At 58.7% G+C, this 25,658-nt stretch overlaps 3 protein-coding genes across 12 annotated transcripts in view; 2 read left to right on the plus strand and 1 right to left on the minus strand.

The window, feature by feature from the left end:
* MYRF (myelin regulatory factor) overlaps positions 1 to 14,602 on the plus strand; it is a 33,402-nt gene extending 18,800 nt beyond the window's left edge. For 2 of the 9 annotated variants that reach the window (XM_030333023.1, XM_030333030.1), the window contains 20 exons: positions 892 to 1,087; positions 2,294 to 2,370; positions 2,539 to 2,649; positions 3,057 to 3,147; positions 3,517 to 3,717; positions 4,043 to 4,154; positions 4,676 to 4,785; positions 5,485 to 5,645; positions 5,718 to 5,790; positions 6,052 to 6,140; positions 6,466 to 6,534; positions 6,971 to 7,051; positions 7,235 to 7,323; positions 7,444 to 7,635; positions 7,888 to 8,139; positions 9,676 to 9,778; positions 10,012 to 10,086; positions 10,436 to 10,541; positions 12,045 to 12,119; positions 12,321 to 14,602. In XM_030333023.1, the coding sequence (XP_030188883.1) occupies positions 892 to 1,087; positions 2,294 to 2,370; positions 2,539 to 2,649; positions 3,057 to 3,147; positions 3,517 to 3,717; positions 4,043 to 4,154; positions 4,676 to 4,785; positions 5,485 to 5,645; positions 5,718 to 5,790; positions 6,052 to 6,140; positions 6,466 to 6,534; positions 6,971 to 7,051; positions 7,235 to 7,323; positions 7,444 to 7,635; positions 7,888 to 8,139; positions 9,676 to 9,778; positions 10,012 to 10,086; positions 10,436 to 10,541; positions 12,045 to 12,119; positions 12,321 to 12,401 (2,344 nt within the window). In that variant the 3' untranslated portion in view covers positions 12,402 to 14,602. The remainder of the gene's footprint in view (positions 1 to 891; positions 1,088 to 2,293; positions 2,371 to 2,538; positions 2,650 to 3,056; positions 3,148 to 3,516; positions 3,718 to 4,042; positions 4,155 to 4,675; positions 4,786 to 5,484; positions 5,646 to 5,717; positions 5,791 to 6,051; positions 6,141 to 6,465; positions 6,535 to 6,970; positions 7,052 to 7,234; positions 7,324 to 7,443; positions 7,636 to 7,887; positions 8,140 to 9,675; positions 9,779 to 10,011; positions 10,087 to 10,435; positions 10,542 to 12,044; positions 12,120 to 12,320) is intronic. The other 7 variants (XM_030333026.1, XM_030333025.1, XM_030333024.1 and 4 more) reach the window with 7 other exon arrangements.
* An 894-nt stretch (positions 14,603 to 15,496) lies between these two features.
* On the minus strand, positions 15,497 to 18,682 carry TMEM258 (transmembrane protein 258). Its single transcript, XM_030332839.1, has 4 exons — positions 18,556 to 18,682; positions 16,927 to 17,036; positions 16,209 to 16,345; positions 15,497 to 15,604 (listed from the first exon to the last, which is right to left on the minus strand). The coding sequence occupies exons 1-3, from the start codon at positions 18,556 to 18,558 to the stop codon at positions 16,219 to 16,221; spliced, it is 240 nt and encodes a 79-aa protein (XP_030188699.1). The 5' UTR covers positions 18,559 to 18,682; the 3' UTR covers positions 15,497 to 15,604; positions 16,209 to 16,218.
* On the plus strand, positions 18,230 to 23,923 carry FEN1 (flap structure-specific endonuclease 1). Of its 2 annotated transcripts, none has more exons than XM_030332838.1 (2): positions 18,230 to 18,292; positions 22,021 to 23,923. In XM_030332838.1, the coding sequence occupies exon 2, from the start codon at positions 22,042 to 22,044 to the stop codon at positions 23,182 to 23,184; it is 1,143 nt and encodes a 380-aa protein (XP_030188698.1). In that variant the 5' UTR covers positions 18,230 to 18,292; positions 22,021 to 22,041; the 3' UTR covers positions 23,185 to 23,923. The 2 variants fall into 2 exon arrangements, with proteins under 2 accessions (XP_030188698.1, XP_030188697.1); XM_030332837.2 differs by lacking the exon at positions 18,230 to 18,292 and adding an exon at positions 18,895 to 19,030.
* Positions 23,924 to 25,658: the final 1,735 nt, after the last annotated feature.

Raw genomic sequence — 25,658 nt, forward strand, 5'->3', positions numbered from 1 at the left:
CCAGGCCTTAAGGCCAGGAAGCTGGCAGCTGAGGCCCCCAGAGTGGCCCGTGTACTTCCGGGGTATTCTCCTGGGGCAGGCAGGTGGGTGGAGCCCCAGGCCTTCCGGTAGAAGTTAGCCAGACTCTTCCCCCAAGTTTGGAAGCATTCTCTTCTCCCATCCTCCTCCAGGCAGGCCCCAGGCACCGGGGGAGCTGGGGAGGGTACTGCTTGTGCCTGGGGACCTGGGTAAGGACGGGCCAACGGTTGCCCCCCTTTCCTGCCACCTAGAGGTCCCCCAAAGGATCCTTACTTGGAATACTTCCCCAACAACAGACGGGTAAACCGAGGCCGAGTCCCGGCCGCCCAGAGTGCCCCTTTCCCCACTTGGGCAGAGGGAAGAGTCAGAATGAGGACTTTGGGGGCTTGAGCAAGCCAGTGGGCAGGGGCCGGGCCAGCGCTCAGAGCCGGCGCCTGGTTCCACCGTTTCCATGGCAACCAGCTGTCAGGCCAGTGAGGCTCTGCAGACGCACCCTCTCTCACCCCATCTCCCGTGAGGGAGGGGGCTTCAGGCAGCATTCTGGGAAGGAGCCAAGCGTGATGAGGCGCCCCCTCCTCAGGAGTTCACGCCTGGGCGGTGGGCCCCAGGGGTCTTGCCCTGCCTCCCCCATCACCAGGGTGGGCTGGTCCCAGCCTTGTAGAGGAAAGACTATTGGCCGAGGCAGACCTGAGCTCAAAATCCTTCTGGGGACTCAGTTTCCATTTCTGAGAAGTGGGGGCAGCCGCCTGAGTGGTTTGAGGATGGGGGTACCAGATAGGAAGCTGCTTTGGAATGCAGGCGTGTAGGAGGAACATTCCAGGTTTGGTTTGGGGGGGGGCGGCGGCTCCAGTGAGTCCCTTCCTCTGCCCCCAGGCCCATGCTCACCTACCGCGTGGACGCTGACAAGGGCTTCAACTTTTCGGTGGGCGACGACGCCTTCGTGTGCCAGAAGAAGAACCACTTTCAGGTGACGGTATACATCGGCATGCTGGGGGAGCCCAAGTACGTCAAGACGCCCGAAGGCCTCAAGCCCCTTGACTGCTTCTACCTGAAACTGCACGGAGTGAAGGCAGGTTTGGGGGCTCCGCCAGGAGGGGAGGGGAGCAGAGGCGAGTCAGGAACGCTGGGGGGAGCTTGAGAGACCCCAAGGCAAAGTGAGTGTCCCTGTGCCCGTCAGCCTCCTCAGGCTTCCTAATTCCTTCTCTACCCTGTGACCCCAGGTCTGCACCCCCAGCAGAGACCCTTCTCCTGACTCCTCTGTCGGCTGCCTTAGCTCCCCATCCCCAAATGGAGTCCCTGCCAACTCACCCCTCGCTCTAGGCTCACGCACCAGGCCTGGCTGTTCTCCTAGGGCATTGCCCGCCTTGGTCCCTTCTCTCATGTCTCCCCTCCGCCTCCCCCTGGACCAGACCACATGCCCCCTCCGCCCCCCACCGCTTCTCTGAACGTCCACAGCGGCTTCTTCTCTGGCGCTCAGCTCATGCTCCCCCGAGACACCTGGTGCCCTCCCAGCAAAGAGCCATGACTTCTAAGCTTAGCCCACAAAGGCCGTTGGGATCCAGCCTTTCATTCCTGCCCTGCCGTTTGCTGTGCCCCAGACCATCTGGGCCTGTTCATAGCACCTGCTTTCCGGAAGTAGCTCCGTTTCTCTGGGATGCCCTGAGAATGCCCAGTCCATCCCTCCTCTCCTGGCAGGCCATTCCTTGGCCTCCCTGGTCACTCTGCTGGGGTCCCTGGTCCCTGGGGACACTTGCCCTGAGTCCCCTCCAGCACCCCCCAGGAGGGGTTGATTTGGAGCCCTTGCGCATCCTGGGGGAACAGCTGGGTGTGTTTCCTTCAGTGCTGGGAGCTGGGCCGGCTCCTTGGTCTGGCTCAGCCGGTGCTCACAGAAGGGTTAAGGGGACTGGATGTGAGTGTGGGAGAGGGTCTGGGGAGTGAGCGGGTTTGTGCGTGTGTGTGTGTGTGTGTGTGTGTGTGTGTGTGTGTGTTGATGGAGGCCCGCTTGGGATATGTACGAGGAGGTCAGGGCGTGCGCGGGTGTGGATGTGGGAGCTGTGAGTGTTTTTGTGGAATACATGTGTGGGTGGGTGTGTGCAGAGGTGGGGGAGTGATGGGACTATCTGTGCCCTCGTGGAAGAGAGGGCCGCCCCTCTTCCCAGGGAGGTCCAGCTGGGCCGGGTCTGGGCCGAGTGGGTAAAGGGAAGCAGAACCAGGCAGCAGAACCAGGGGGTCCCCTCGCCCTGATCTGCCTCGGGGGCCCTGCTTTCTCCCCCAGCTGGAGGCCCTGAACCAGTCCATCAACATTGAGCAGTCACAGTCCGACCGAAGCAAGCGGCCCTTTAACCCTGTCACGTGAGTGTCTGGCCCTGTGGGGGGAGGGGGGAGGACCTGGGAGGGCTGACCCTGGAGCTGGGCTGGGAGCTGAGGGGGCCTGGCTGGCACCCCCAGTGTCTGCCTCCTACACATTCTTGACTGGGTCCCCCTCCCTGCCCACTGAATACCACCCCCCCGCCTCTGCAGGGTCAATCTGCCTCCTGAGCAGGTCACGAAGGTGACTGTGGGGCGCTTGCACTTCAGCGAGACCACCGCCAACAACATGCGCAAGAAGGGCAAACCTAACCCTGACCAGAGGTGAGCGGGCTTGACCTCTGCCTTGGCAGGCCCTCCATTTCCGAGGAGGAAGGGCAGCAGGACACCACCCCATAGTCAGTGTCCCACAGACTGACCCATTTTGCAGATGAGAGACCTGAGACTCGTACCTAAGGCTAACTGATTTAAGGACGAGACAGACCAGAAGCGCGGCTTCTGGATGGAACAGCTCAAAGGTTTCCTAGTTGTGGGTCCTGGGGAATGTCTGCCCTCTGGTGGAGACTCAGGTTCCTCTTCTGTGGGATGAGCTGTGAATGCCCCCGCCCCTCCTCCGGCCGCTAGGGGTGGTAGGAGCCTCAGCACTGAACATGAGACTTGGGAAGGGTGGCTGGGGCGCAGGGGCAGGTGGGGCAGGGCCCTGGGTGCCTCTAAACCCCTGTGCGCCCCAGGTACTTCATGCTGGTGGTGGCGCTCCAGGCCCATGCACAGAACCAGAACTACACGCTGGCTGCCCAGATCTCAGAGCGCATCATCGTGAGGGTGAGGGCCATCTCCAGCCAAGGGGTTGAGAGTCCTCCCCAGAGCTGGGAGAAACAGCACCCAGGAGGAATACGGGGTACTGGGGGCGGGGGGTGGTCAGGAGCTAGAATGCTGATCCCACTCGGTGCTAGTGGTGTGACTTTGGGCAAGTTCCCACCCTCTGAGCCACAAGCGTGGAGGAACACAGGACCTAGGTAGCCTTCTGAGATCCCACAAGCGACTGAAAAGTGCCACAATGAGAGGGTCGGTTGAAGTTGGGCATGGTGGAGTGAGAATCCTTGCCTGGAGCGGGAGGGGTGGCGGCAGGGTTTCCCAGGGCACTGCAGGTGCCCCGTCCCCTAGGACTGATCCAACCCCCACTTGTGCTAGGCCTCCAACCCAGGCCAGTTTGAGAGTGACAGCGACGTGCTGTGGCAGCGGGCGCAGGTGCCCGACACTGTCTTCCACCATGGCCGCGTGGGCATCAACACGGACCGACCCGACGAGGCGTTGGTCGTGCACGGCAATGTCAAGGTCATGGGCTCGCTCATGCACCCCTCCGACCTGCGGGCCAAGGAGCACGTGCAGGAGGTGGGGGCGGGGCTGTGGGCGAGGGGCGGGGCTGTGCGGCGGGGAGAGCTGAGTTTCCCGCGGGAGGGGCCGGGGGCAGGGCTGGGCCGCGAGGGGCTGATTGGTGTGTGGGCGGGGCTCGTGGAGGGGCGGGGCCAGATGGAAGGGCGGGGCTGCAGGGGAAGGAGATGGGGGAGGCCGGCTCTAGATTTCTGGAGCTCGACCCTGGTGCAAGGTCTCCCTTCCGCACTGCAGACCCTGGGTCCCCACCGTCTTGAGCTCCGGGGCCTACTTCGGACGGGCCCAGGAGGGGAGGGGTTCAGTCTCGGCCCCGGTTCCCGTGCAGGTGGACACCACAGAGCAGCTGAAGAGGATCTCACGCATGCGGCTGGTGCACTACAGATACAAGCCTGAGTTTGCAGCCACCGCAGGCATCGAGGCCGCGGCACCAGAGACGGGTAGGGACCTGCTACGTCGACGGGAGCTGGGGTCCCGGAACCAGCAGCCTCGGCCCGCAGTAACCCCGCCCCCTGTCCCTGTCCTCTGGCAACTCTGTCCCAGCCCGCTGGAAACCCCACTCCCAGGAACCCCTCTCCTTGACTCCTAGAACTCCTGCCTAGGAATCCTGCCCTCTAGAAGTCCCGCGCCTCAGCCCTGGGTGCCCGGGACACTAGAAGTCCGGGAATCGTGGTCCCGGCATCCTCTGCTCCTTAGGTGAATCCTGCCTCTATCCAGGCCCACTTTCCCTGGGAGCCTTACACCCAGGAATCCACCCTTCCCCCAGGCCAGGGAACTCCACAACCGGAGCCAGGGAGCGGCAGCCTTCGGAACACTGGTCCGTGGGAGCCCCCTGCTCCAGTGCTCCTTGGATCCCAAATCTCTAGCCCTCAGAATTTCGCCCTCTTCAAACTTGGGGGCCCTCCTTGCATTATAATTGGCGCTGTGGGTGTTCTGTACCCCACCCTCCCCCACTCTCCAGGTGTCATCGCCCAGGAGGTGAAGGAGATCCTGCCTGAGGCCGTGAAGGACACTGGAGACGTGGTCTTTGCCAATGGGAAAACCATAGAGAACTTCTTGGTGGTGAACAAGGTCTGCAGGGTGGGGGGATGGAGAGAGCCCAAGGGCCGAGGGTGGACCAGCTGGGGCGTTATCTCCCACTTAGAGACTGGGGGCACTGAAGTGCAGAGGGGGCAGGCAGCCCAGTCTTCCCTCATGCTGCCTCCGGAGCCCCCTGCCCACCCCACCCCCCGCCCCCGGGGAAAGGGGATGAGCGTTCAAGGGCCAGCTGGGGACTTGGCGACACGATGGTCGTGTGATCCACAGCAAGAGGAAGCTCCCTGGGGATCATTTTCCTCCCCTTTGAAAGGAGGCTAGAGATAGTCCACTGCCAAGACCTTCCCAGGTGGTTATTGAGAAGCTGAAACGCACAGCGGAGCGTGAGGGTGATGTTTGTAACTACCCGGCATGAGGCCGGGCATCAAGGAGTGTGTAGTACTATGTCTTGGCCTTGGCTGAGCAATAAGGAGCTGAAGCCTGAGATCGCGTTCATCAGAGGGTGGGAGCCTCTGAGAGACGGGGTTCAGACGGCGAGGAGGGGTGGGAAGGGCTGGCCGGATGGCGGCGCAAAGGTGCAGAGGCGGGGGTGCCGTTTGGAGGCAGGCGCGGGGAGTTGGGGGCTGCCAAGGCCGACCTGGGCAGGGAGGCTTTGAGGACTTCCAGGCGGCCGTGGGTCCTGCTCCCTGTAGCCCAGGGTTCCCAGGGGCTGACGGTGCCGGCCGCCCGCGGCAGGAGCGCATCTTCATGGAGAACGTGGGTGCCGTGAAGGAGCTGTGCAAGCTGACGGACAACCTGGAGACGCGCATTGACGAGCTGGAGCGCTGGAGCCACAAGCTGGCCAAACTGCGGCGGCTGGACAGCCTCAAGTCCACTGGCAGCTCGGGTGCCTTCAGGTGGGGGCGGGGCCAGGCGGGGGCCAGACCCCTTTCCCAGAGGCACCTCTGACCCTGGCCCTCTTGCTGCAGCCATGCAGGGAGCCAGTTCAGCCGGGCGGGCAGCGTCCCCCACAAGAAGAGGCCCCCCAAGGTGGCCAGCAAGGTGAGGATGGGCGCGGATGGGAGGCGGGTGGGACCGGGGCCCTCCTCCTCCAGGCTCTCGGACTGCAAGCACTTCCCCTCGCTTCCCAGCTCTCTAGCCCTCTGGCCCCGTTTCTCCTTCGTCTCCCGCTGCCCCCCCTCCCCCGTAGGAACGAGCAGACCGTAGCACCCCCACGTCCAGTGGAGTCCACACTGAGTGAGACCACGGGCTCCCTCAGTCTGGGCTTCTTCTGCTTCTTCCCCTTTTACGCTCGGTCCTCAGTCGTCATCTGTGGTCCCAGACCAGGCCTGCATCAGCCAGCGCTTCCTGCAGGGAACCATCATTGCCCTGGTGGTGGTCATGGCCTTCAGGTGACTTGTCCCCCAGGCTCCAGGGGTGGCTGGCTGGGGAAGTTGAGCTGTCCCTTGGGCCCGGGCCCGGGGGGGAAGAGGAAGACGTGGCCGGGAGAGGAGACCTCACGGAGGGATGGAGGGACAGGGGGACGTCTCAGGGAAGGAAGTGGGCTGCCTCCTTCGGTCTCGTGCCCCTGGGGCTGGGGAGACCCACTCGCAGGCACCATTCACTGTCACTCGCGAGCCCCACCCCCGGAGCCAAGGACCACAGACCCTGCCCTAGAGAGAGGGGCCGGGACAGTAGCTCCAGCTCTAACAGTGGCCCTTTTTCTGTGGCTCCCAGCGTGGTGTCCATGTCTACACTGTATGTGCTGAGCCTACGCACCGAGGAGGACCTGGTGGAAACCGATGGGTATGTCCCTGGAGGCCTGGCTGCTGGCCAAGCCGCCAGGACAGGTGGGGCTTTGGTGGGCAGCCCAGGGTCAGAGGAGCCGTGGAGGCTGTCTCCTCCAAAGGGGGTAGCGCTTCGGGCTCTCGGCCTGCAGGGGTGGCTGGGGAGGTCTCCCTGGAGGAGGGGCAGACGTTTCCCGGTCCCTACCGAAGCCAGTGTGTCTCGTGGGCCCGTTCAGTGCTCCTTTAGGTAGCTGGGCCTCTGAGAGTCAGAGGGCATCGAGGGGCCCAGGTTGGAATGGGCATGGGGGGAGGGGCGGGGGAAAGAGGGCCACCGTGGGACCTTGGGCTCTGTTTGCCCACTGTCACCTCAGCTCCTGGGCTATCTCTGACTGTTTCTTTTCTCTCTCCTCCCCTGCACCTATCCCCCCCTCCTGTTCCTCTCTGCTGCCCGTTAGCTCTTTTGCTGTGTCCACTTCCTGTCTTCTGGCCCTGCTCCGGCCCCAGCACCCTGGGGGGAGTGAGGCCAGGTGCCCATGGTACGTGTCTGGACCGAGCCCCTGCCCTCCTGCCTCTGGCTCCTGCCACCCCTCTCCCTGCCTCCTTTCCACCATCCCTGTCCGCCTCCTCCTGTCCCTCCTGCTCCGGTCCCTCCTGCTCCGCCAGAACCCCCAGGCCTCCCTGTTGAGGCTGTCCTCTGAGCTCAGCCCTCCCTTCCCCAGCAGGTCCAGCCAGAGCTTTGGGACCACTCAGCTCCGACAGTCGCCTGTGACCACCGGGCTGCCAGGCACACGGCCCTCTTTGCTGCTGGGTGCGTGCCTGTGGGGGGTCTGGAGGGTTGGGATGGGGGAGAGGTGGCCGCGTTCTGGGGCGGCGGGGGCGCGGGGCTCAGCTACCTGCTGCTCGCTCATACGGCCCCTGGCTTCCGCAGTTACCACCGGCCTGAGCAGCTCAGCCCCAGGTCCTGTCATCCCCACTTTGGACCTGTGCTCCAGCCGCCCTTGTCCAGTCATCTGCTGTTCCTCCTCCACCCCCAGCTCTACCCCTGCCCCTAGTCTTGGCTCCAGCTTTAACCCTGGCCATGGCCTCAGCCCCAGTCCCAGCCCCTCCACCAACCGCTCAGGTATGGCTGTCTTGGGTTCGGGTCGAGGGGGTGTTATGGGAGTCCAGAGAAAGACCCCGAAGACTCATTGGAGGGAGGGTGTCCGGGAGCCCAGAATGAGGCTCCGGAGGAAGACTGGTGGGTCTCCCTGAGGGGACCAAGAGACAGATGGGGGTCACCCACAGTCTGGTGAAGTCCTAGAGAAAGCTGGACAGGAGGTAGCCAGTTGCTGCCTGTGCCTTCTTCTCAGCCTACCCCTGGTTCTGTCCACAGGCCCCGGCCAGATGGCCCTCCTACCAGTCACCAACATCAGAGCCAAGTCCTGGGGCCTGTCGGCCAATGGTATTGGCCACTCCAAGCATCCAAAGAGCTCAGAGCCTCTGGCCAGCCCTGAAGTCCCCTTCCCTGGAGGGCAGGGCAAAGCCAAGAACAGCCCCAGCCTTGGTCTCCACGGCCGGGCCCGCAGAGGGCTTCCCCAGCCCGGCCTGAGCCCTGCTCGGCCCACTCGGGCCCAGGGCCAGCCAGGTACTTGCCCTACCTTGCCCCCCATCTTCTCAGCTCAGCCACCTGAACGCCTGGCGCGGGATTGCCAGCCCACAGACGCTTGCTGGGCGTTACTAAGTAGCAGGAATGAGGCCAGGAGCCTTATGTAGCTCGCCTCATTTAATCCTTACATATTCCTGCAAGGAGGGGATCATCCCTGTAGTTCAGATGGGGAAACGGAGACAGGGTGTTCGGCCTGTCAGCGGCAGAGCTAGGATTCCATCTCCCCGACACCGGGGCCTGGCTCCTTCTCCCCCATGCCAGGGCAAGGAGGGTGCTGTGTAGGGTCTCCCCCCGCGCCCCCCCAGCTTTCCAAATCTCAAGGCTTTGGTTGTCACCAAGCCAGAGAACCCTTGGCCGCACAGGTTTTCTGTCTGCCACTGACTCCTCCGACGCACCCTGCCGGCCGTCCTGGGGGCTGCAGAGGAGGCCAGGGGCCTTCCAGGCTTCCCAGGCGGCTCTGCTCTAGGCATTGGGCCTCCTCATTGGCTTTCACTTGATGGGTTTTGTGGCTTAGAGGGAAAAAAAAGCTTAGAAACTGTGACTTGCCGAGACTGAAGTTCAATTGTACAGGGGGGTGGGGGGCTGGGGGTGCTGAGGACACACGTGCCCGGCCCCGGATGGCTCAGAGACGTGAGAACACGGCAGCGTAGGGGCGGGCCGCAGCTCTGAGGGGACTTTGCAGGCAGCTTGGTGACTGGGGAGGGCACGTAATCCAGGCGGGGGTGGAGAGGTGATCAGGAGGCCTCCCCGGAGGAGGTGACATTGGAGCTGAGTCTCTGAAGGACCGCAGGAGTTTGCCCAGAAGAGACATGTGAGGGTCTCTTCCATCTTGTCTGTGTGTGGTGTCCGTGGGCCCATGTGCCTGCTGGGGCCCCTGGGTGCCTGGCTGTGCCTCACGGAGCTGAGCACATGTTCGGTGGCCCCAGCCTCCCCTCCCTCGGTGGGATGGTCAGGCAGGCAGCAGCTAGCCTGTAGGTGAGCTGAGATGACCTCACCCGCCCTCCGTGTCACGCTTCAGTCCCGCCCTCACCCAGCCAGTCAGCCAGTCGTGGCGGGTTCCTTCACAGAGGGCCACAGGCCCCCAGGAGTGTGGTGCTGGCAGGTGTCTCACAGTTGGCTCTGGAGGGGGAAAAAAAAAAAAAAAGCCCCGATTTGTGGCGAATACTCCCACCATGGCTGATTTCAAGGTACCAACCTGATGCCTCTGAACTGAGTGTTGAAAAGCGTGTGCAGTCAGGAGCGGAGCACTGTGGGCGGGCTCCTGTGCACCCCTCGGCACCCATCCCTGCCCCTGGTGTGCAGGTTCCTGTCAAGGAGGCGGGCCTCAGGCTCCCGGGAACTGGCTCTTCGTAGTGCTGCTGGGGCGGAGGGTGGTGTGACCCTGGCCATTGTGGGGGGTCTGGGAAGAGTGACCTGAAACTTATCTATACTAAGGTGTGTGTGACTGAACGCGAGTCTGGCGAGGAAGGGCTTGGCGGCTTCTCGCCCCTGTCACCCTCCTCCCTGCCCCAACAGCCTCTCTCCTTGCAGACCCAGTGCCCTCCCTGACCTCCATCCAGGTGCTGGAGAACTCAATGCCCATCACTTCCCAGTACTGCGCCCCAGAGGATGCCTGCAGGTGGGCCCGGCTGCCCCCCTCCCCTCACCCCAAGGACAGACTCCCTCAGGTGACGTGAGCCCAGGCAGTACAGATGCTCAGATGTCATCCCCCTTCCCCCACCCCAGAGGTGGCACAGTCCCTTTCCGTGAGCTCCAGGACAGATGGGGTGGGGGTGGGGGGGCGGGGAGTCCAGGCAGGGGGCCTCAGCAGGGTAGCCTTGGACTAAGCAGCAGCCACGTTTGCCCTCTCAGGCCTGGAAACTTCACCTACCGCATCCCTGTCAGCAGCGGCACCCCGCTGCACCTCAGCCTGACTCTGCAGATGAAGTGAGTGGAGGGACGTGGGGGTCCCCGGCAACCTGGGGAAGGGGTCTGAGGAGCGACGCCAACTTTATTGCTCGCTCTGCGCTTGACTGGCTGTGTGACCCTGGCAGTCTCCGGGCTTCAGCTTCTCATCTGTAAACCACACCGTGGTTGCACCGGGGTGTGAACGCCATGTGGGACGGTAGACGGCAAAGGGTTTGCGGCCGTCTCGGGCCTTGACCCGTGGGCATCGTTGTCAGGCCGCGTGCGGACTCGCGGCTTGTTTCAGCGGGGCAGGGGAGGTGGAGGGGAGGGCTGGTTGGGAGGGGGCCCCCAGGAGCCCCACCTCCCTGCTAACTGGGCCTTCCCCCAGCTCTTCGTCTCCCGTGTCTGTGGTGCTGTGCAGCCTGATGTCAAAGGAGCAGCCGTGTGAGGAGAGGGACTTTCCACAGAGCCTGCACACCTACCGGGACACCCAGGTAGGGGGCGACTGGGAAGCCGTGGGCCAGCCACACCCCAGAGCTTCCTCTCCCCGGGCACAGCCGCGCCCCCAAACAGGTGAAGGAGCCGGGGGCCAGAGCGAAGGCACCTCCACAAGGGACGCTTTAGGCCTCTGGGCCCTGGGGAGGGGGCACGGGTGCACTGGTCACGGCTGAGTGCCTCGTGGCCCTGCCCTTGCTCTGTCCCATCCCCGGCCCTGCCCTGACAGAGCCCCTGGGAAGACAAAAGTCCCACCAGGGCTAACCTGGGATTGAACGCAACGGTGCGGGTGGGGAGGGTATTCTAGGAGTCCTTGGCAGGGAGAGCCAGCCTTGTCTGTGCTCGGGGTCAGAACAGCCACCCCGGAAAAGTCACGTTTAAGACGAGAACTGAAGGATGATTTGGGGTCAGCTGGAGAAAGAAGAGAGGACAGTGTCCCAGGAGTAGGACAGCACATGCTGAGGTCTGGAGGCCAGGGACTGGGTGGCCTTCTGGCAGAGCCGGACACGTGGCAAGGGCTAGGGGGCAGGAAACGGGAAGGAGCACGGGCAGCGGCTCACACTGGGCCCAGTGAGTTCACACTGGGCAGCGGCATGGTTCAAGCCACCATTTTGGAAGATCTCTCGGCGATTTCGTAGAGGCCTACCTCCTGCTCGGAGAACCAAATGGCTGAGACCCTTTCCTTGTTCAGCTCCTCACTGGCCATGTGACCCCCACGTAACCCAAAGTTGTGACTCTCAGCACGGGTTAAGGGGACTTCTCACCAATTTGTGGTTATTCAACAAGTATGTGTCGGGGCCCCTCTAGCCCAGGCCCTGTCCTGGGCTTAGCAGTGGGGAGGCAGGCGGGGTGGACCCAGGCCTTGCCTGGGAAGAACGCACCCTCTAGCTGAGGAGAAAAGATGTGCAGAAAGTAACGAGCGGAGGGGTGCGTGGGAGCCTCGAAACAGGCGCAGAGGAGAACGTGCCCGGAAGTAGAGGGAGAGCCCAGCCAGCCCCTCATCTTCAGATGTGGAGCTCAGGCCAGAATCCACATCCCTGGAGGCCAAGCCAAAGCCTCAGGGGGGAGATGGGCAAGCGGTCTGAAGCCAGGCCTCACGCTCCCTGGCGAAGGAGAGCAGACCAGACCCGTGTGTCAACCCCAGCTCTGCCACCGGGTGCCCTGTGATTTTAGGCTGGAACTCGGCTTCCTCATCTACCAGCAGCATCACCTTACTGGGTTGTAGTGAGGTTGGGGTTAATGAAATACTTTGTGCCTGGAGCGTAATGGGTGAGGGGAGGCAGGGACCGGGGGACGGCGGCTGTGGGCTTGTGGGTACATGGCACAGAGTGTGCGTAGAGGGGGGCTGCCATCGCTCCCCAAAGCAGAGCATGCTCCCTCCCTGCTCTCTTCTCAGTGCTCATTTTACCCTTTGGGAGACTTGCCCTGGAGCCCCGGTGAGGGCTGCTGGTCGGGATAGGGGCAGGGGGCTGTGTTCACCCTTCTCTCTCCCCTCTCTCCAGGGCACGTCCCACCAGTGGCCAGTGACCATCCTGTCTTTCCGAGAATTCACCTACCACTTCCGGGTGGCACTGCTGGTGAGCCCAGGCACCCACCTGCCCCCAGAGGTCCAGGCGCCTGTAGCTCAGCGTGGGGCTCGGGGAAGGGAGGCGGGGGTTCACGGAGCGCATGGCAGGACGTGGGGCACAGGGGCAGGTGATGTCGGCACTGGGGGCGGGGTGCTTCCTGCCCTGCACCCCCAGAGCCACCTCACCTGTGCCCGCTCCCCTCCCACCCAGGGTCAGGCCAACTGTAGCGTGGAGGCCCCGGTCCTGCCGGCCACAGACTACTATTTCCACTTCTACCGCCTGTGTGACTGAGCTGCCCTCCCCAAGGCAGCACCACACCACGGCCCGGGTCCCCGGGCGCCCCTTCCACACTGGACGCGGTGGTGTTACACTGGAGCCGCTGCCCGCCAGCTCTCTGCTCACTGGCACCCCCTTGGAGAGACTGAACCGGGCCTGGCCCTCCCCACGACTGGTGAAACTGGAAGTCCTCACACTGGAGTTGCTGTCCCTGCCGGTCGCCCCTCACACGTCGCGGAGGGAGCCAGAGGGACCTCCTGGGGCCAGGCCGGGACCAGTTCCTATCTGTCCAGTTATGGTGGTTGGAGGGCCGGCCTCAGGTACCCTGGCGGCAAGGGTAAGCCTGTGACTGTCCAGAGCCTACCTCCCACCCTCCCCTTTTGAGACTGGGAGCCCCCCCTCTTTTGGAGAGGGGACCTGCTGACCTTGCTATCAGCTGGGGACTTGGACGGAGCCCTAAAAGACTCGGCTGGATCCATGAGTCGGTGGAGAGTATGCAGCCATCACCCTCACAGCTGCTCCCTGCGGGGCGGCGAGGTGGTGGACTTTTTGGGGTTTGACTGTTACGCTGGACTTGGGACTTTTAAGCTTTAAGTGTGGCCCAGGAGGTCTCTTCTCCCTGGGAACACGGGCTCCCAAGAGCTCCCAGGGCAGCTGGAGCCAGCCCTGGATGGGTTGGAAAGACTGACCATGTGCCTTATGTACATTTCGTGCCCAGCTGAACCAGTGAGGGAGGTGGGGCGGTGGGCGAGGTAAGCCCCGGACCCTTGAACCTGGAGTATCCTGAAGTTCCCTGTGAGCCTCCCCCACAAGACGGTGTCGGGGCCCCACGGCCTGGGTTCCTGGGAGTTTCCAGAGCTTTGCAGCAGTATCCGGGACCCATCATTCTCTCTGAGCAGGGGAGCAGGAATCCATGCCAGGCAGCAGGCTGGTCTTGGCTGGTGTGTGGATGCAGAGTTGTTGCTGTTATTAACGAAATAATTACTAAAATGCACTTAAGCCAGAGCGGGGGTGGAGGTTGGAGATGGTAAAGCCCGGAGAAGTGCAGAGCCCTGGGGGAGGGGGGGGGACAGGGGGACACTTGCAGAGACGGGGGCCTGGCTCTGATCCATCCCAGGGAGGCTTGAGACATCCAGCTCACTCCCGACCACGAAGACTCTGGCTTCCCCCTTCACTCTTGTCTCCTGGTCACCTGGTCTCCCCAGATCAAGGGCTCCCATGTTGGGTTCGGAGAGCTGAGCTGGAGCGACCCAGGCTCGGCAGCAGGCCCCGTCTCCACTCACTCCTCCCAGAGATGGAGCAGTGGGCTCGTGTTAGGAAGAAGTCTTATCTCAAGTGCCAATGTTAAGTTAACCTTTCTTAGTGGGTGCCTGGAGCACTGAGGCCACATCCAGGCTCACAGAAGAATGTGGAAATCACTGAGCCACGTCCGCATGGGCCTGGGAATTGCGGTCCCTGCCCTGTGGTATCCTGCCACCTCTTTGGGAACCAGGCCTCACCCCTCTCCGAAGTCTCATTCTCGACTTTGAATGGGAGGCCTTCCTACGGGGAGCTGGGTCTTGAAGCCTGGGAACTGTGGGCCCCCTTCCGGCATGGGTCACAAAGCACTTACCCTTAGGGGAGTTGGGGGATGGCAGGGATACCTCGCCTCCCAGCCCCTTCCCCAGCGTGGCTCCACTCCTTCATTCTGACATAGGAATCCCACGGTTCCCCACACCACGCAGGGGGCCAGGCCTTCCTTAGGACTACTCTGTTCTCCCTCCCCCAGAGTGGGGGAAACCCTCCCGAAATGCCTTAAAAACTGCTGAGCCCCACCCTTTGTAATAGGATTCTGGGGCTTCCTCAGTGAGGGTGCCTGGCCTTGGACTGTGGCCCCTCAGTCCTGAACTGGAAAGTGACCCTCCACTGCCCCCTGGAGCCCTTCTGGACACAGCATTGCCCCAATCTGGTTAGCAGCTGGCTGTTTCCGTGCCTGAGGAGGGGTCCTCAGTGCGAGGATTGGGAAGCTGGGGCTCCAAGCTGCTTGAGAGGGGGTCAGCCTTGGACCAAAGTCGCCTTAAGCCCAGTAAGGTACATGGGCTTCGGGGAAGGGGAGCAGGTCACCTGCTGGAGGCTGACAGCTGCCCGGCTGGCACTGGTAAATGGGTGTCTTGGTTCCATTCCCTACATGGGGTCCAGCAGCTGCCCCTCCCCTCCCCTCCCCTCCGGCATTTATTCCCATAGTCGCGGGGCTAATCTCCCCGGAGCTTCAAGCTGTACATAGGGCCTCTCAACGCACAAGTCCCTCTGCCCACGTTATACCCGCCCCCATAAAAGCCCGCGTGTGCATAGAGCGCCCCTCCCTCCCAGTTAACTCCCAGTTCCTGTCCCTGAGTGCTGACTCATATTTATCACGTACCAACTCTGACTCTGGAGTGGGCACAGGGAGGCAGCCCTGGGCCTGCTTGCTTCCTGTCCCCGTCCTTTTCTTCTGAAGTAAATATACGTATATAAATAAATGTATAAATATGGCTTTGTATCTGACCTTGCTTCCCCATCTCTTCTTGAGACTGTTCTGGTAGGAGGCGGGAGTTGCCTGTGGGGCAAAGACTGACTGGAATCTCTTGAGGTTCCTGAGCCACGTGGATGCGTTGCACCCCAACATCCTTCTCAACTTCACGCCAGGCTTGGGAACAGGACTCCGCAGCCGCCTTCCCTAGCCACTCCCCCCCAGACCCACGGCTGCCCTACCTGGGTTAAAGTGGCCCCCTTCCCCAAGGAAAACCTCCCCTTTGGGGACAAGCTGAGCCTTGTGAAGGTCCCCAACCCACAGAAGGGAGAGTACATTCAGAGGATGGGACGGGTCCAGGGCAGACGTGACTGGTGTGGGTTCCCAGAGAAGTCTGCTGTAAAAACAACAGAGGAGAGAGCTGGTCCCTCCCTGTCCACGAAGCCTTCCGTTACAAGGACAGCCTCCCCTCCCTCACCCTCCTCGCCCCTCACAGTAGAAAGCAGGGCTTCCCGGCAGCAGGGAGCATCTGAAAGGCAGGAGAGAAATGGGAAGGGGTGGGACCAGGGAAGTCAGGTAGTCCCAGCACCACCCCACCGCTGCGAAATGGGCGGTCAGACGAGACGGTCACACATCTGCCTTTATTGTGAGCAGGTGGGGGACGCTTGTGGCAACGGTAAAAAAATTAATTTACAAAAGCAGGGGTTCAGTGAAGCCGCCGGGCTGGAACCTGAAAGAGGAGAGGGGTATCAAAATGAGACCAATGACCCTTCCTTCCGCCTGCTTTTCTCACTGACGCCTGTGCCCCTGGGGCAAGGGCTGACGGGCACACGACTCTGAAGCGGAGCTACCAAAGCTGACTCTCAGGGACCTGTTTAGTGGATTATCTGCAGCCAGGGTCTCTGGGTTTGCTTCATCACTTTAGTCAAGGTTTCTTTTAATGACTGAAAACATTCAAACTTACCACAGTGGCACTCCCTGCAGCAAACTGGGAGCCCCAGGTTCTGACCCCCCTTCTAGCCTCTTCCCGAGCAGCCAAGTCAATGGCGTGTGATGTGTAAGAACCCAAATGTCATCATGTGGGAAGCCTGCTCCCACAGCCCTATGAAGTACACCCCGAAGCCAGATCAAGGCCTTGGGCAGTGTGCAGAGCTCAGCATGACAATGTAGGTCAGAGATCCCTGTTAGGGACAGGGAAAGAGGCACACGCGTCCGGCGTCCCTATCCACTCTGCCGAGTCTGTCTCCATGAACCAAAGTGTTGCACAGGCCTGAGGACTGCACTGACGTGGATGTGGGAAGCCTCTCTAATGCCCGCCCTGTCGCAGCACTTACCCTTGGGAGCTCACACGTAGATGCCGACCCAGAGCAGCAGGAAGAGAACTCCAAAGCCCATGAAAAGCGAGGCCACCAAGGAGATGAGGAGCTCTTTGTAGATATCCCGAGTGTACTTGGTGGAGGTCACCTCATAGCTGGCAGGGTGATTAAGGAGAAGCAGAGGGATGGGGCTGCGTAGGACAGGAAGCCCGGCCAGTGCAGCTCTGGGAAAAAGGTACAGGGTGAGGGCTTTCTAGGAGGCTTGCCGGGCTCAGCGCAGCCAGGAAGAGAGGCCCAAGAGATGATCTGGACTCTGTTGCTTCCTACCAGCCCTCAACCACCTGTGAAGAAAATCAGGCCCAGAGAGGTTAGGTCACCTGCCCCGGGTCACACAGCCAGTGAACTGAGGAACTGGCATTAGCCCTCGGATCTCTTGCCACCTGAGCACGCCCCTCCTTTACCACTCTGCCAACTTCAGATCCCCTATCCCCAACCTGCAGTCCAGCCAGGCCTTCTGTCCACTGTCCCGGAAATCTGAAGAACTGAGCTCACCTAAACTTGGGAAGTAAGGCCACAGCCCGACCCTGCCCATCAACAGCTGTCCTTCGACCTCCTTACCTTCCCCCTAGCCCCACACCAGAACAAAACTGGCAGGGTGCACGTACCCAGCATGGTTTCTCCCTCAGTTTCCCACACCGCTAACTCTGGCCCACTGGCTGCTCAGTGAAAAGGATACACGAAGAACCAGGCGGTAAAGAACATGCCAATGGCCAACAGCACCACGGTCAGATGGGGGAAGACAGCTGGGTTCACTGGGCTGGTGTATCTGCTCATGGCCTCGAGCTCCTAGGGGAGGGCAGGAGATCAGAGCTATCAAAGAATCCCAGGACTTCAACGTGAGGGGGAGTGTGAGGTCATCCACCAATGGGCCTCATCCTCCAATGACTGTTAAAGGTCTGTCTCAGCCTGGGAAATATGGAAATCCTTCAGAACCAACATCAAGTGATTCCATTTGGAAATGACGATTCCATCTTAAACTTAGGTGACACTCTGTCTTTTCACTATGAGACAAGAAGGGCAGCTGAGAGTCAGAGGCTGACACTGACGATGATTGACTAGCTATAGATCAGTGGTCCCTAACATCTTCTGAGGCCAGTGAGGACTATTAAAAAAAAAAAATGGTTAAAGGTATGGACTCTGCCTGGAAAAAAACCACATGCAAGAAATAGTCTGCCTATAATTTTAGGAGATTTATGGACCCGTGTCTATAGACACCAAGCTCAGAATCCCTGCTGTAATTCAGAGCCTGGACCAGTACCCAGATCTCAACTTCTACTTCTGTATTCTTCCCACTACACTATTACGGAATCTCAGGATCTAACACCAAAGACATCCATTAATAAACTGGCTCTACTGAATGAGTCTCTGTAAAGTAGTTATAGTAACACCCCTCACAGGGTTGATGTATGACTGAAGAAGGGTGACGAACGTCCAAGTATCTAGCTCACTTCCTGGCACAAAGTAGTTGCTCAATAGGTGTTTGTTTCCCTCCCAAGGTTACAGGGAAAATTATGAGATAATGCTTGTGAAGGAGGGCTGTAAACGTAAAGTTCTGTACAAATGTTAACTTCCATTGTCACTCACCAGCCAACGCTCCTAAAACCCAGAACATAACAACTCTAGAGAAATAAATTGACCCCATTGTTCTAAGAGACACTGGAATTCAATTCAGTAAACATTTATGCCCACACCCCCCAAAATGATAAAGACAATCGCTGCCATTTATTGAGCCTCCGATCGCAGGCCCTGTGTTCGGCACTGGGAATACAAAGATGAATAGCCATCATCCCAGAGCTAGCTGCACGTCAGATGGTGGTCACTAGGAGGCGTGGCAGATAACAAAGAAGTCCGTGACATGTGGCAAGAGGTTTGTACGCGGGTTGTGGGAGCTCCCAGCAGAGAGCGGCCAAGTGCCTGAGAGAGTTGGAAGTGCTTCACCAAGAAGGGGACATCTGCCCTGGGCCTTGCAGAATGAGTACGAGTTCTCCGGGAGGAAGAACTTTCCAAACAGAGATCAAATAGAGATAACGGCTTAATCACAGGTAACAGATAAAAGTTCGAGGTGTTAAAAATGCGCCGCACAAGCCTCACCCTTAAAAATCGCGGGATCAAAACCTCAGCCTAACTAAGAGTCCGTAGCAAGGGGCTTCCTTCCCTTCCCGCCCCTCGGCCCAAGTCGGATATAGGAGCCGCCGGCTGTCTGGGTCTCAGGAGTCTGAGACCTCCGCGAGAGAAACGGGGTGTGGGACGAGCCCCGAGGGGTCCTCATCACAGCCCTGTCCGGGACGCCCCTCAACCCTCTCACCATCTTGCCAGGCACAGGGTAATCCACCGCTCCGCCACAGGAATAACACGTCGGCAGGAGCAGGCGCCTTGTGCAGCCGGAAAAGGAAGTGCGCCCGCTCGCGTGGCATTGTGGGATTTGTAGTCCTGTGGTTTCGGAGGTAGGGGGCGCTGGGGCCTGTGGGGCCCCGATGTGGAGTTGGGGCGAGCGATGGAGAAGGGTAGGACAGAGCCGCTGGGAGGGTTCGTTCCCCCACGGGGGTGGGGGGGGGGACTGTTTGCCACAAGGGAAGCTTGCCGAGGGCGTCCGGGTCTGCACTACACTTCCCAGGAGGCCGTGCGCGGCGGCGGGTCACGTGACGGGAGCGCGGGCTTTGGAAGGCGGCTGAGCGGGAGGGCGTCCGCGGCCGCGCTGAGCAGGTTTGCGGGGCTGAGCACCGTCGTGGGCGACCCCGGACCAAGCGCTAGCTGTCGAGGCCTCGCGCTCCAAGGGCCAGGTGAGACCCCATGGGAAGCGCTTCCGAGGGCGGCGGGGTCCGCCTGGCGCTGGGTGCTGTAGGGGACCGTCTGCCGCGCGCGGGGCGGAGGCCGGAGCGCCGGCCTGCCACCTTCCCGCTGTGCGACTTGGGCCGGTCGCCGAAGCCCCGAGCCTCTTGCTTCGTTTGTGGAAGGAGGGAAACAGCCTCCAGTTTATGGGCCCGTTGTGTATTTCGACCGAGATCCTGGCTGAGAAACATTTTGTAAACTTCACTTGTTGAGACTCCTTTCCCGCCTCCCTGCGTCGGGGGCCGTGGGAGGCTAAGCCAGCAGGCACTGTCCCCTCCGTACCCGTTCTGGCAAAGCAGCCGGCCTGAGGCCGGACCCCGAGGATTGAACGGCTTCTGTGGGGGGAACGATCCCGAGCGCCCAGTGTATGGCAGGGGCTAGAGGAGGGCGCGGCTGAGCAGCAGTGAGAAAGGGCCGGCCTTCTCCCAAACTTTGTGTTGGCTCCCAGACTGTGACGGTAGGTTGGGAAGCCGCTCATGGAAGATCTTGCCGCCAGGTTGAGGTGTTTGGACTTCAGCACGGAAGGGGGCATGCGACAGGGTCTTTTATGCTTTGGAAAGAACCCTTTGAAAAGTGGGAACAGCTAAAAGGTCTCGTATATGTCTTCGGGTGGCGGACACATACCACCAGTGAGCACGCAACGACTTTAAATGACACCCCTAAATCCTTTTTAATAGTTATACAATTAACATTAAAATTTAACTACTGTGACACAGACATTATTGCTTAAGATGAGTTCTCGTTTTCAACTTGGTTTTTAAGACAATGGGGTCCATTTAAAGAAAATACTAAGTGAATGCAAGTACAGGTTTTGAGTGTGTGTGTTTTTTTTTAATTAAAAAAATTTTTTTTTAATGTTTTTATTTATTTTTGACACAGAGAGAGAGCCTGAGCAGGGGAGGGGCAGAGAGAGAGGGAGACACAGAATCCGAAGCAGGCTCCAAGCTCTGAGCTGTCAGCGCAGAGCCCGACGCGGGGCTTGAACTCACGGACTGTGAGATCATGACCTGAGCCGAAGTCGGATGCTTAACCGACTGCGCCACCCAGGTGCCCCTTTTGAAAAAATTTTTTGATGTCTATTTATTTTGAGAGAGAGAAAGACACAGCGTGAGTCGGGGAGGGGCAGAGAGAGAGAGGAACCCAGGCAGGCCCCACGCTGTCAGCACAGAGACTGATGTGGGGCTCGAACTCACAAAACCATGAGATCATGACCTGAGCCAGGATCCAGGAGTCGGACGCTTAACCGACTGAGCCACCCAGGCGCCCCCAAATACAGGTTTTAGATGGAAGTGGCAAAAAATTGTGAGGGGAGCGGAATTTGGATCTGATTGAAGTTCAGGAAACACTGCCCTGGGAACTATTTTATTTGTCAAGGGGCCTGAAACACAGGAGTGTATTACTGGACTGAGGGACTACAGCTTGCCAGGCTCCTAGATCAGGACCTGGGGTCAGGTGGGAGCCATGGAGTTCACATCTTGGACTTCGTGGTGGAGAGAAAATATAAAGGGAAAGACTTAAAACTCCTAGCAATGTCATGGTAGAAATAGAAACCAGTAGCAGGGCCGAGGGGATACTGAAGGGACACTCGGAGCAGCATGTGAGAAAGCCACATAACCTCCCTTCAGATATGTTGTGGGTTTTTTTGCCAGTCCTTCTTCAGGGCTGCTCTATCAGTCAGGGTCCTCCAGAGAAACGGTAGGATCTAGGGTACAGATATACATAAAGAGATTTATTGGAAGGAATTGGCTCAGGTGATTGTAGAGGTTGACCAGTTTGAAAATTAGAGGGCTGGCCCGCAGGCTAGAAACTCATGCAGGGGTTGAACCTGCAGACTTCAGGCAGAATTTCTCTGGAAACCTCCGTTTTTGCTCCCAAGGCCTTTCAGTTGACTCAGTACCCCCCCCCCCCCGACCATATTCTGCAGGATAATCTCTGTTTAAAGTCATCTGAATATTGGGGTGCCTGGGTGGCTCAGTTAAGCGCCTGACTTTGGCTCAGGTCATGATCTCGTGGTTTGTGGGTTCAAGCCCTGCATCGGGCTCTGTGCTGACAGCTCAGAGCCGGGAGCCCGCTTCGGATTCTGTGTCTCCCTCTCTCTCTGCCCCTCTCCCGCTCACGCTCTGTCTCTCTCTGTCTCAAAAATAAAATAAGTATCCAAAAAAAATTTTTTTTTTTAACTAAATAAATAAAGTCACCCGAATACAGATGTTACGAGATACCTTCCCAGCAGCGCCTGGATTAATGTTTGAGTAAATACCTGGGTACTATAGCCTAGCCACTGTTGACACAGGAAACTACCCATCACAGCTGCTAAGAGGAGGGGACCCAGAAGGACGAGTTGGGGATGGTCAATGACTGGCATAAAGGTACAGAGGAGGGTGGACACTCGTGTTTATTTTACCACCGTACACATTCAGCCTTGTGTCATGGCTGCCTCTGTCCCTGCCTTATCTCGTCATCCTCTGGTAGCCAGTCTTTGCCTGTCCTTCAGGTCCTGTCTTTATGATCCATGGACGCCTCGGGCTGGGCCAGGCACTCTCCTCTGGACTTGCAGGGACCTTGACGCAGGTGTCAGCGGTAGCCCTCCTTGCGTGCTAGCCCTGTTGCTGCCTTATCCACGAAACCTTGAGTCCCCGGACGTCAGAAGTGCCTTCATCCTCCTAACACCCAGGTTTCCTCCTGAAACGCAGGAAGCCTTAGTAGTCATGGAGTGGGCTCCCCTGCTCGACTGTGAGGTTTTTGAGAATGCTGACCTTGTCCTGTGCCATCTTTTCATCTTCTGTGGTCCCGAAGCGGTGTCCTCTTCTTGCGCTAAATTTGTATAGTCGGAGGCATGGGAGTCGGTGAGAGGGCACCAGTTCTAACCCCTGATCCTTTGCCTCCCTGAAATTCCTCCTGTTCTTACTTTAGTCCTTTTTTGTTTGTTCGTTTTTGGTTCTAGCCGTCCCTCCTCTGTGTTGCTATGGGCATTCAAGGCCTGGCCAAACTGATTGCAGACGTGGCCCCTGGTGCCATCCGGGAGAATGACATCAAGAGCTACTTCGGCCGCAAGGTGGCCATCGATGCCTCCATGAGCATTTATCAGTTCCTGATCGCCGTCCGCCAGGGCGGGGATGTGCTGCAGAACGAGGAGGGGGAGACCACCAGCCACCTGATGGGCATGTTCTACCGCACCATCCGCATGATGGAGAACGGCATCAAACCCGTGTATGTCTTCGACGGCAAGCCGCCACAGCTCAAGTCCGGCGAGCTGGCCAAGCGCAGCGAGCGGCGGGCCGAGGCGGAGAAGCAGCTACAGCAGGCTCAGGCCGCCGGGGCCGGGGAGGAGGTGGAGAAGTTTACCAAGCGGCTGGTGAAGGTCACCAAGCAGCACAACGACGAGTGCAAGCATCTGCTGAGCCTCATGGGCATCCCGTACCTGGACGCGCCCAGCGAGGCCGAGGCCAGCTGTGCCGCCCTCGTGAAGGCGGGCAAAGTCTATGCCGCGGCCACGGAGGACATGGACTGCCTGACCTTTGGCAGCCCTGTGCTCATGCGGCACCTGACGGCCAGCGAGGCCAAGAAGCTGCCCATCCAGGAGTTCCACCTGAGCCGGGTCCTGCAGGAGCTGGGCCTGAACCAGGAGCAGTTCGTAGACCTGTGCATCCTGCTGGGCAGTGACTACTGTGAGAGCATCCGGGGCATTGGGCCCAAGCGGGCCGTGGACCTCATCCAGAAGCACAAGAGCATCGAGGAGATCGTGCGTCGGCTCGACCCCAGCAAGTACTCCGTGCCAGAAAATTGGCTCCACAAGGAGGCCCAGCAGCTCTTCCTGGAGCCCGAGGTGCTTGACCCAGAGTCTGTGGAGCTGAAGTGGAGCGAGCCGAATGAGGAAGAGCTCGTCAAGTTCATGTGTGGTGAAAAGCAGTTCTCAGAGGAGCGGATCCGCAGTGGGGTCAGGCGGCTGAGCAAGAGCCGCCAGGGCAGCACCCAGGGCCGCCTGGATGATTTCTTCAAGGTGACTGGCTCGCTCTCCTCAGCTAAGCGCAAGGAGCCAGAGCCCAAGGGGTCTGCTAAGAAGAAGGCAAAGACCGGGGCAGGAGGGAAGTTCAAACGGGGAAAATAAAGGAGTTTCCCCTCTTGCCTCCCCGGCCCCAGAACACCTGCCTTGATGTGCCCTCAAACGCTAGCACGAGAGAGAGCTCTGTGGGGGCAGGGAGGGGCTCGCATTGCTTCTCTGGCTCTGCCCGTCTCAGTAGTGCTTTCCCTTTTGTACTTGATCTGGTGGCAGGAAGGCCACAGAGGTATCTTGTTTTCTTCTTGTTTTAGCTCAGGAAAGTATGTCAGGCTCCAAACACCTCTCAGGCAATTTAACGGACACTGAGTCTATTGTTAAATGAAAGGGATAGCAACAGGTCTTGAAGAAGGAGGGGGGGATAAATGGTAGAGATGGAAGACTGTATAAAAATGATTTCCTGACTGGCCCAACTGGTGGCTGATGGGAAGGGGTGGTGGAACCCAGCTGTATTTCTCTCTGGCTCAGCCTTGACCGGCCCTGTAGGACAGCCATCAGGAAGATGGGGAGAGCTCCTGAGACATGAGACAGGCGGACAGCTGGAGTCCCTGGAGTTGGCCACAAGGGTCCGACCACTGGCTGTATGTCCTGGGGTGCGCAGAAACTTGAACTTGCTATGTAACTTGAGTCTTCACGGTGGCATATCTTATTTCGAGGCATAAGATGGGCCAAATTCTAATGGCTTCTCTGAGGCAGCCAACGGAATTGAGACTTGGGGATGAGATGCTATTTTCACGTGCTGGTTTTGTTTTAAACGTGTGAAAAAAGAGTCAATAAAATTAGAAAAGTAGCCAGAATGTCGTGTTCTTTGAGAACATTTGAAAACACCTTGAGGGGCACCTGGGTGGCTCAGTCAGTTGAGCATCCGACTTCGGCTCAGGTTATGATCTCGCATCTTGTGGGTTCGAGCCCTGTGTCCTCTCTGCTGACAGCTCAGAGCCTGGTTCAGATTCTGTGTCTATCTCTCTGCCCCACCCCCACCTACGCACTGTCTCTCTTTCTCTCTCCCTCTCTCTCTCTCTCATATAAATAAACATTAAAAAAAAAAAAAACCCAAACATCGTAAGTGCCCCCAGGCTTCAGGAAGTAGGTAAGGTTCTTTTCACTCCCAAGAGAACACACAGTAGACGTATCCTTGTTACAAGAGGTTTGAGAGTGGCCACAAGATGGCGCCACGCTCCACAGAATGACCAAAGTGGCCTTGGCAGTACATCAGCCATTTGTAGGTGGATGCCTAGTTTAACTTGCTGGGAAACAAGTTTTAATAAATCGAATGGGTTCCTAGTTTTCCACCTGCTGTGTGGGATAAAGGAGCTTCTCGGAGAAAGCCTCACAATTTGGATCAACTGCTTCACGGCGTCCGAGCATTTATTCTACCGGTTTATAAATTGTTCAAAACCGCACTTCAAAAGTCACTTTCTCACTCCTCTTGTGACATCAAATTCAGGTGGCTGTTTCCCATAAAGATGGAATGTTTGAAAAGTTATAATCCTGATAAAACTTGGCAAGGCGCTGTCCTGTTTGAGTTTCTCCTTTTTTAGTATTCCTATCACTGCTGTTTAAAGTTACCAGGGACACTTAAGCAGCCGGAAATCTAAGCTGCCTGTGTTCCAACAGATTAAGCGGGTAGAAGACTAGAGGCTGGTGGTTTTCAAAATTTCTCATGGAGCAACCTGTTTTTCAAATGAAATCTTACATGGAATCTCAGGATATGAGCTCCAGTTGAAGCAGGAGCGGGATATAGTCTCCCCAGCAGTGCTGTTCCCGTGACAATGGGACCCTGAAGACCACTGGTATAGACGGAAGGTTCTACTCCGAGGGCAGGGATCGTAGTTTTGTTCACTGCTGTCTCCAGCGGTTGAAATGGATTTTCTCCAATTGGCCCACGCCACACAAGTAACAAGAGCCCCAAGGAATTTGACGGCTAAGCCCGTGGTTCTGGTGATGGGGCCCAGAGGCGGAAAGACTTCCTACGGAGCAATCACCTGATCACCTCGGTGCAGTAGTTAAGGGCTTGTATCCTGTGGCAGTCAAAACATGCAGAGTGGTTTTTCCTCTTGTGTTTTCAGTTCCAGTTGTCTGGTCTTTTCTAAAAGGTTTAGCCACCGCACACTGCAGGGGAAACCAGTTCTACAAATTTTTACCTAGCACGTCTAATACTCTTGCTCAAAAAGAGAGCTGTTGTAAGAGCATTGAGGTTAAAAAGGCATTGTGCCAGCAGAGAAGGATTTGGGCAGAAAGGAGACTAATAGGGACTACCCATAGTGAGACTAGAACGTTCAAAAGGGCCGGGGTGTTGCCTCATGACAGAAGCATGGGACGCCTGCCTAGTGTGTCTGGCCAGTCAAGCATTTGAACACAGGGGGTCACGAGGAGGGCCTGGCTTTCCTTTTCCTTGCCATAGCCCACCCGTGCCTTGTTTTTCAGAGGATCCTGGTGTTCTGCCCAAAGGCCTTGTGCAAAGGGGAATCTGGGAACTCCTGGTCAGAAAGAGCCAGAGGTAGGTGGTACCTTACAGCACAGGC

This window comes from Lynx canadensis, chromosome D1, assembly GCF_007474595.2.
Source record: "Lynx canadensis isolate LIC74 chromosome D1, mLynCan4.pri.v2, whole genome shotgun sequence".
NCBI lineage: Eukaryota > Metazoa > Chordata > Mammalia > Carnivora > Felidae > Lynx > Lynx canadensis.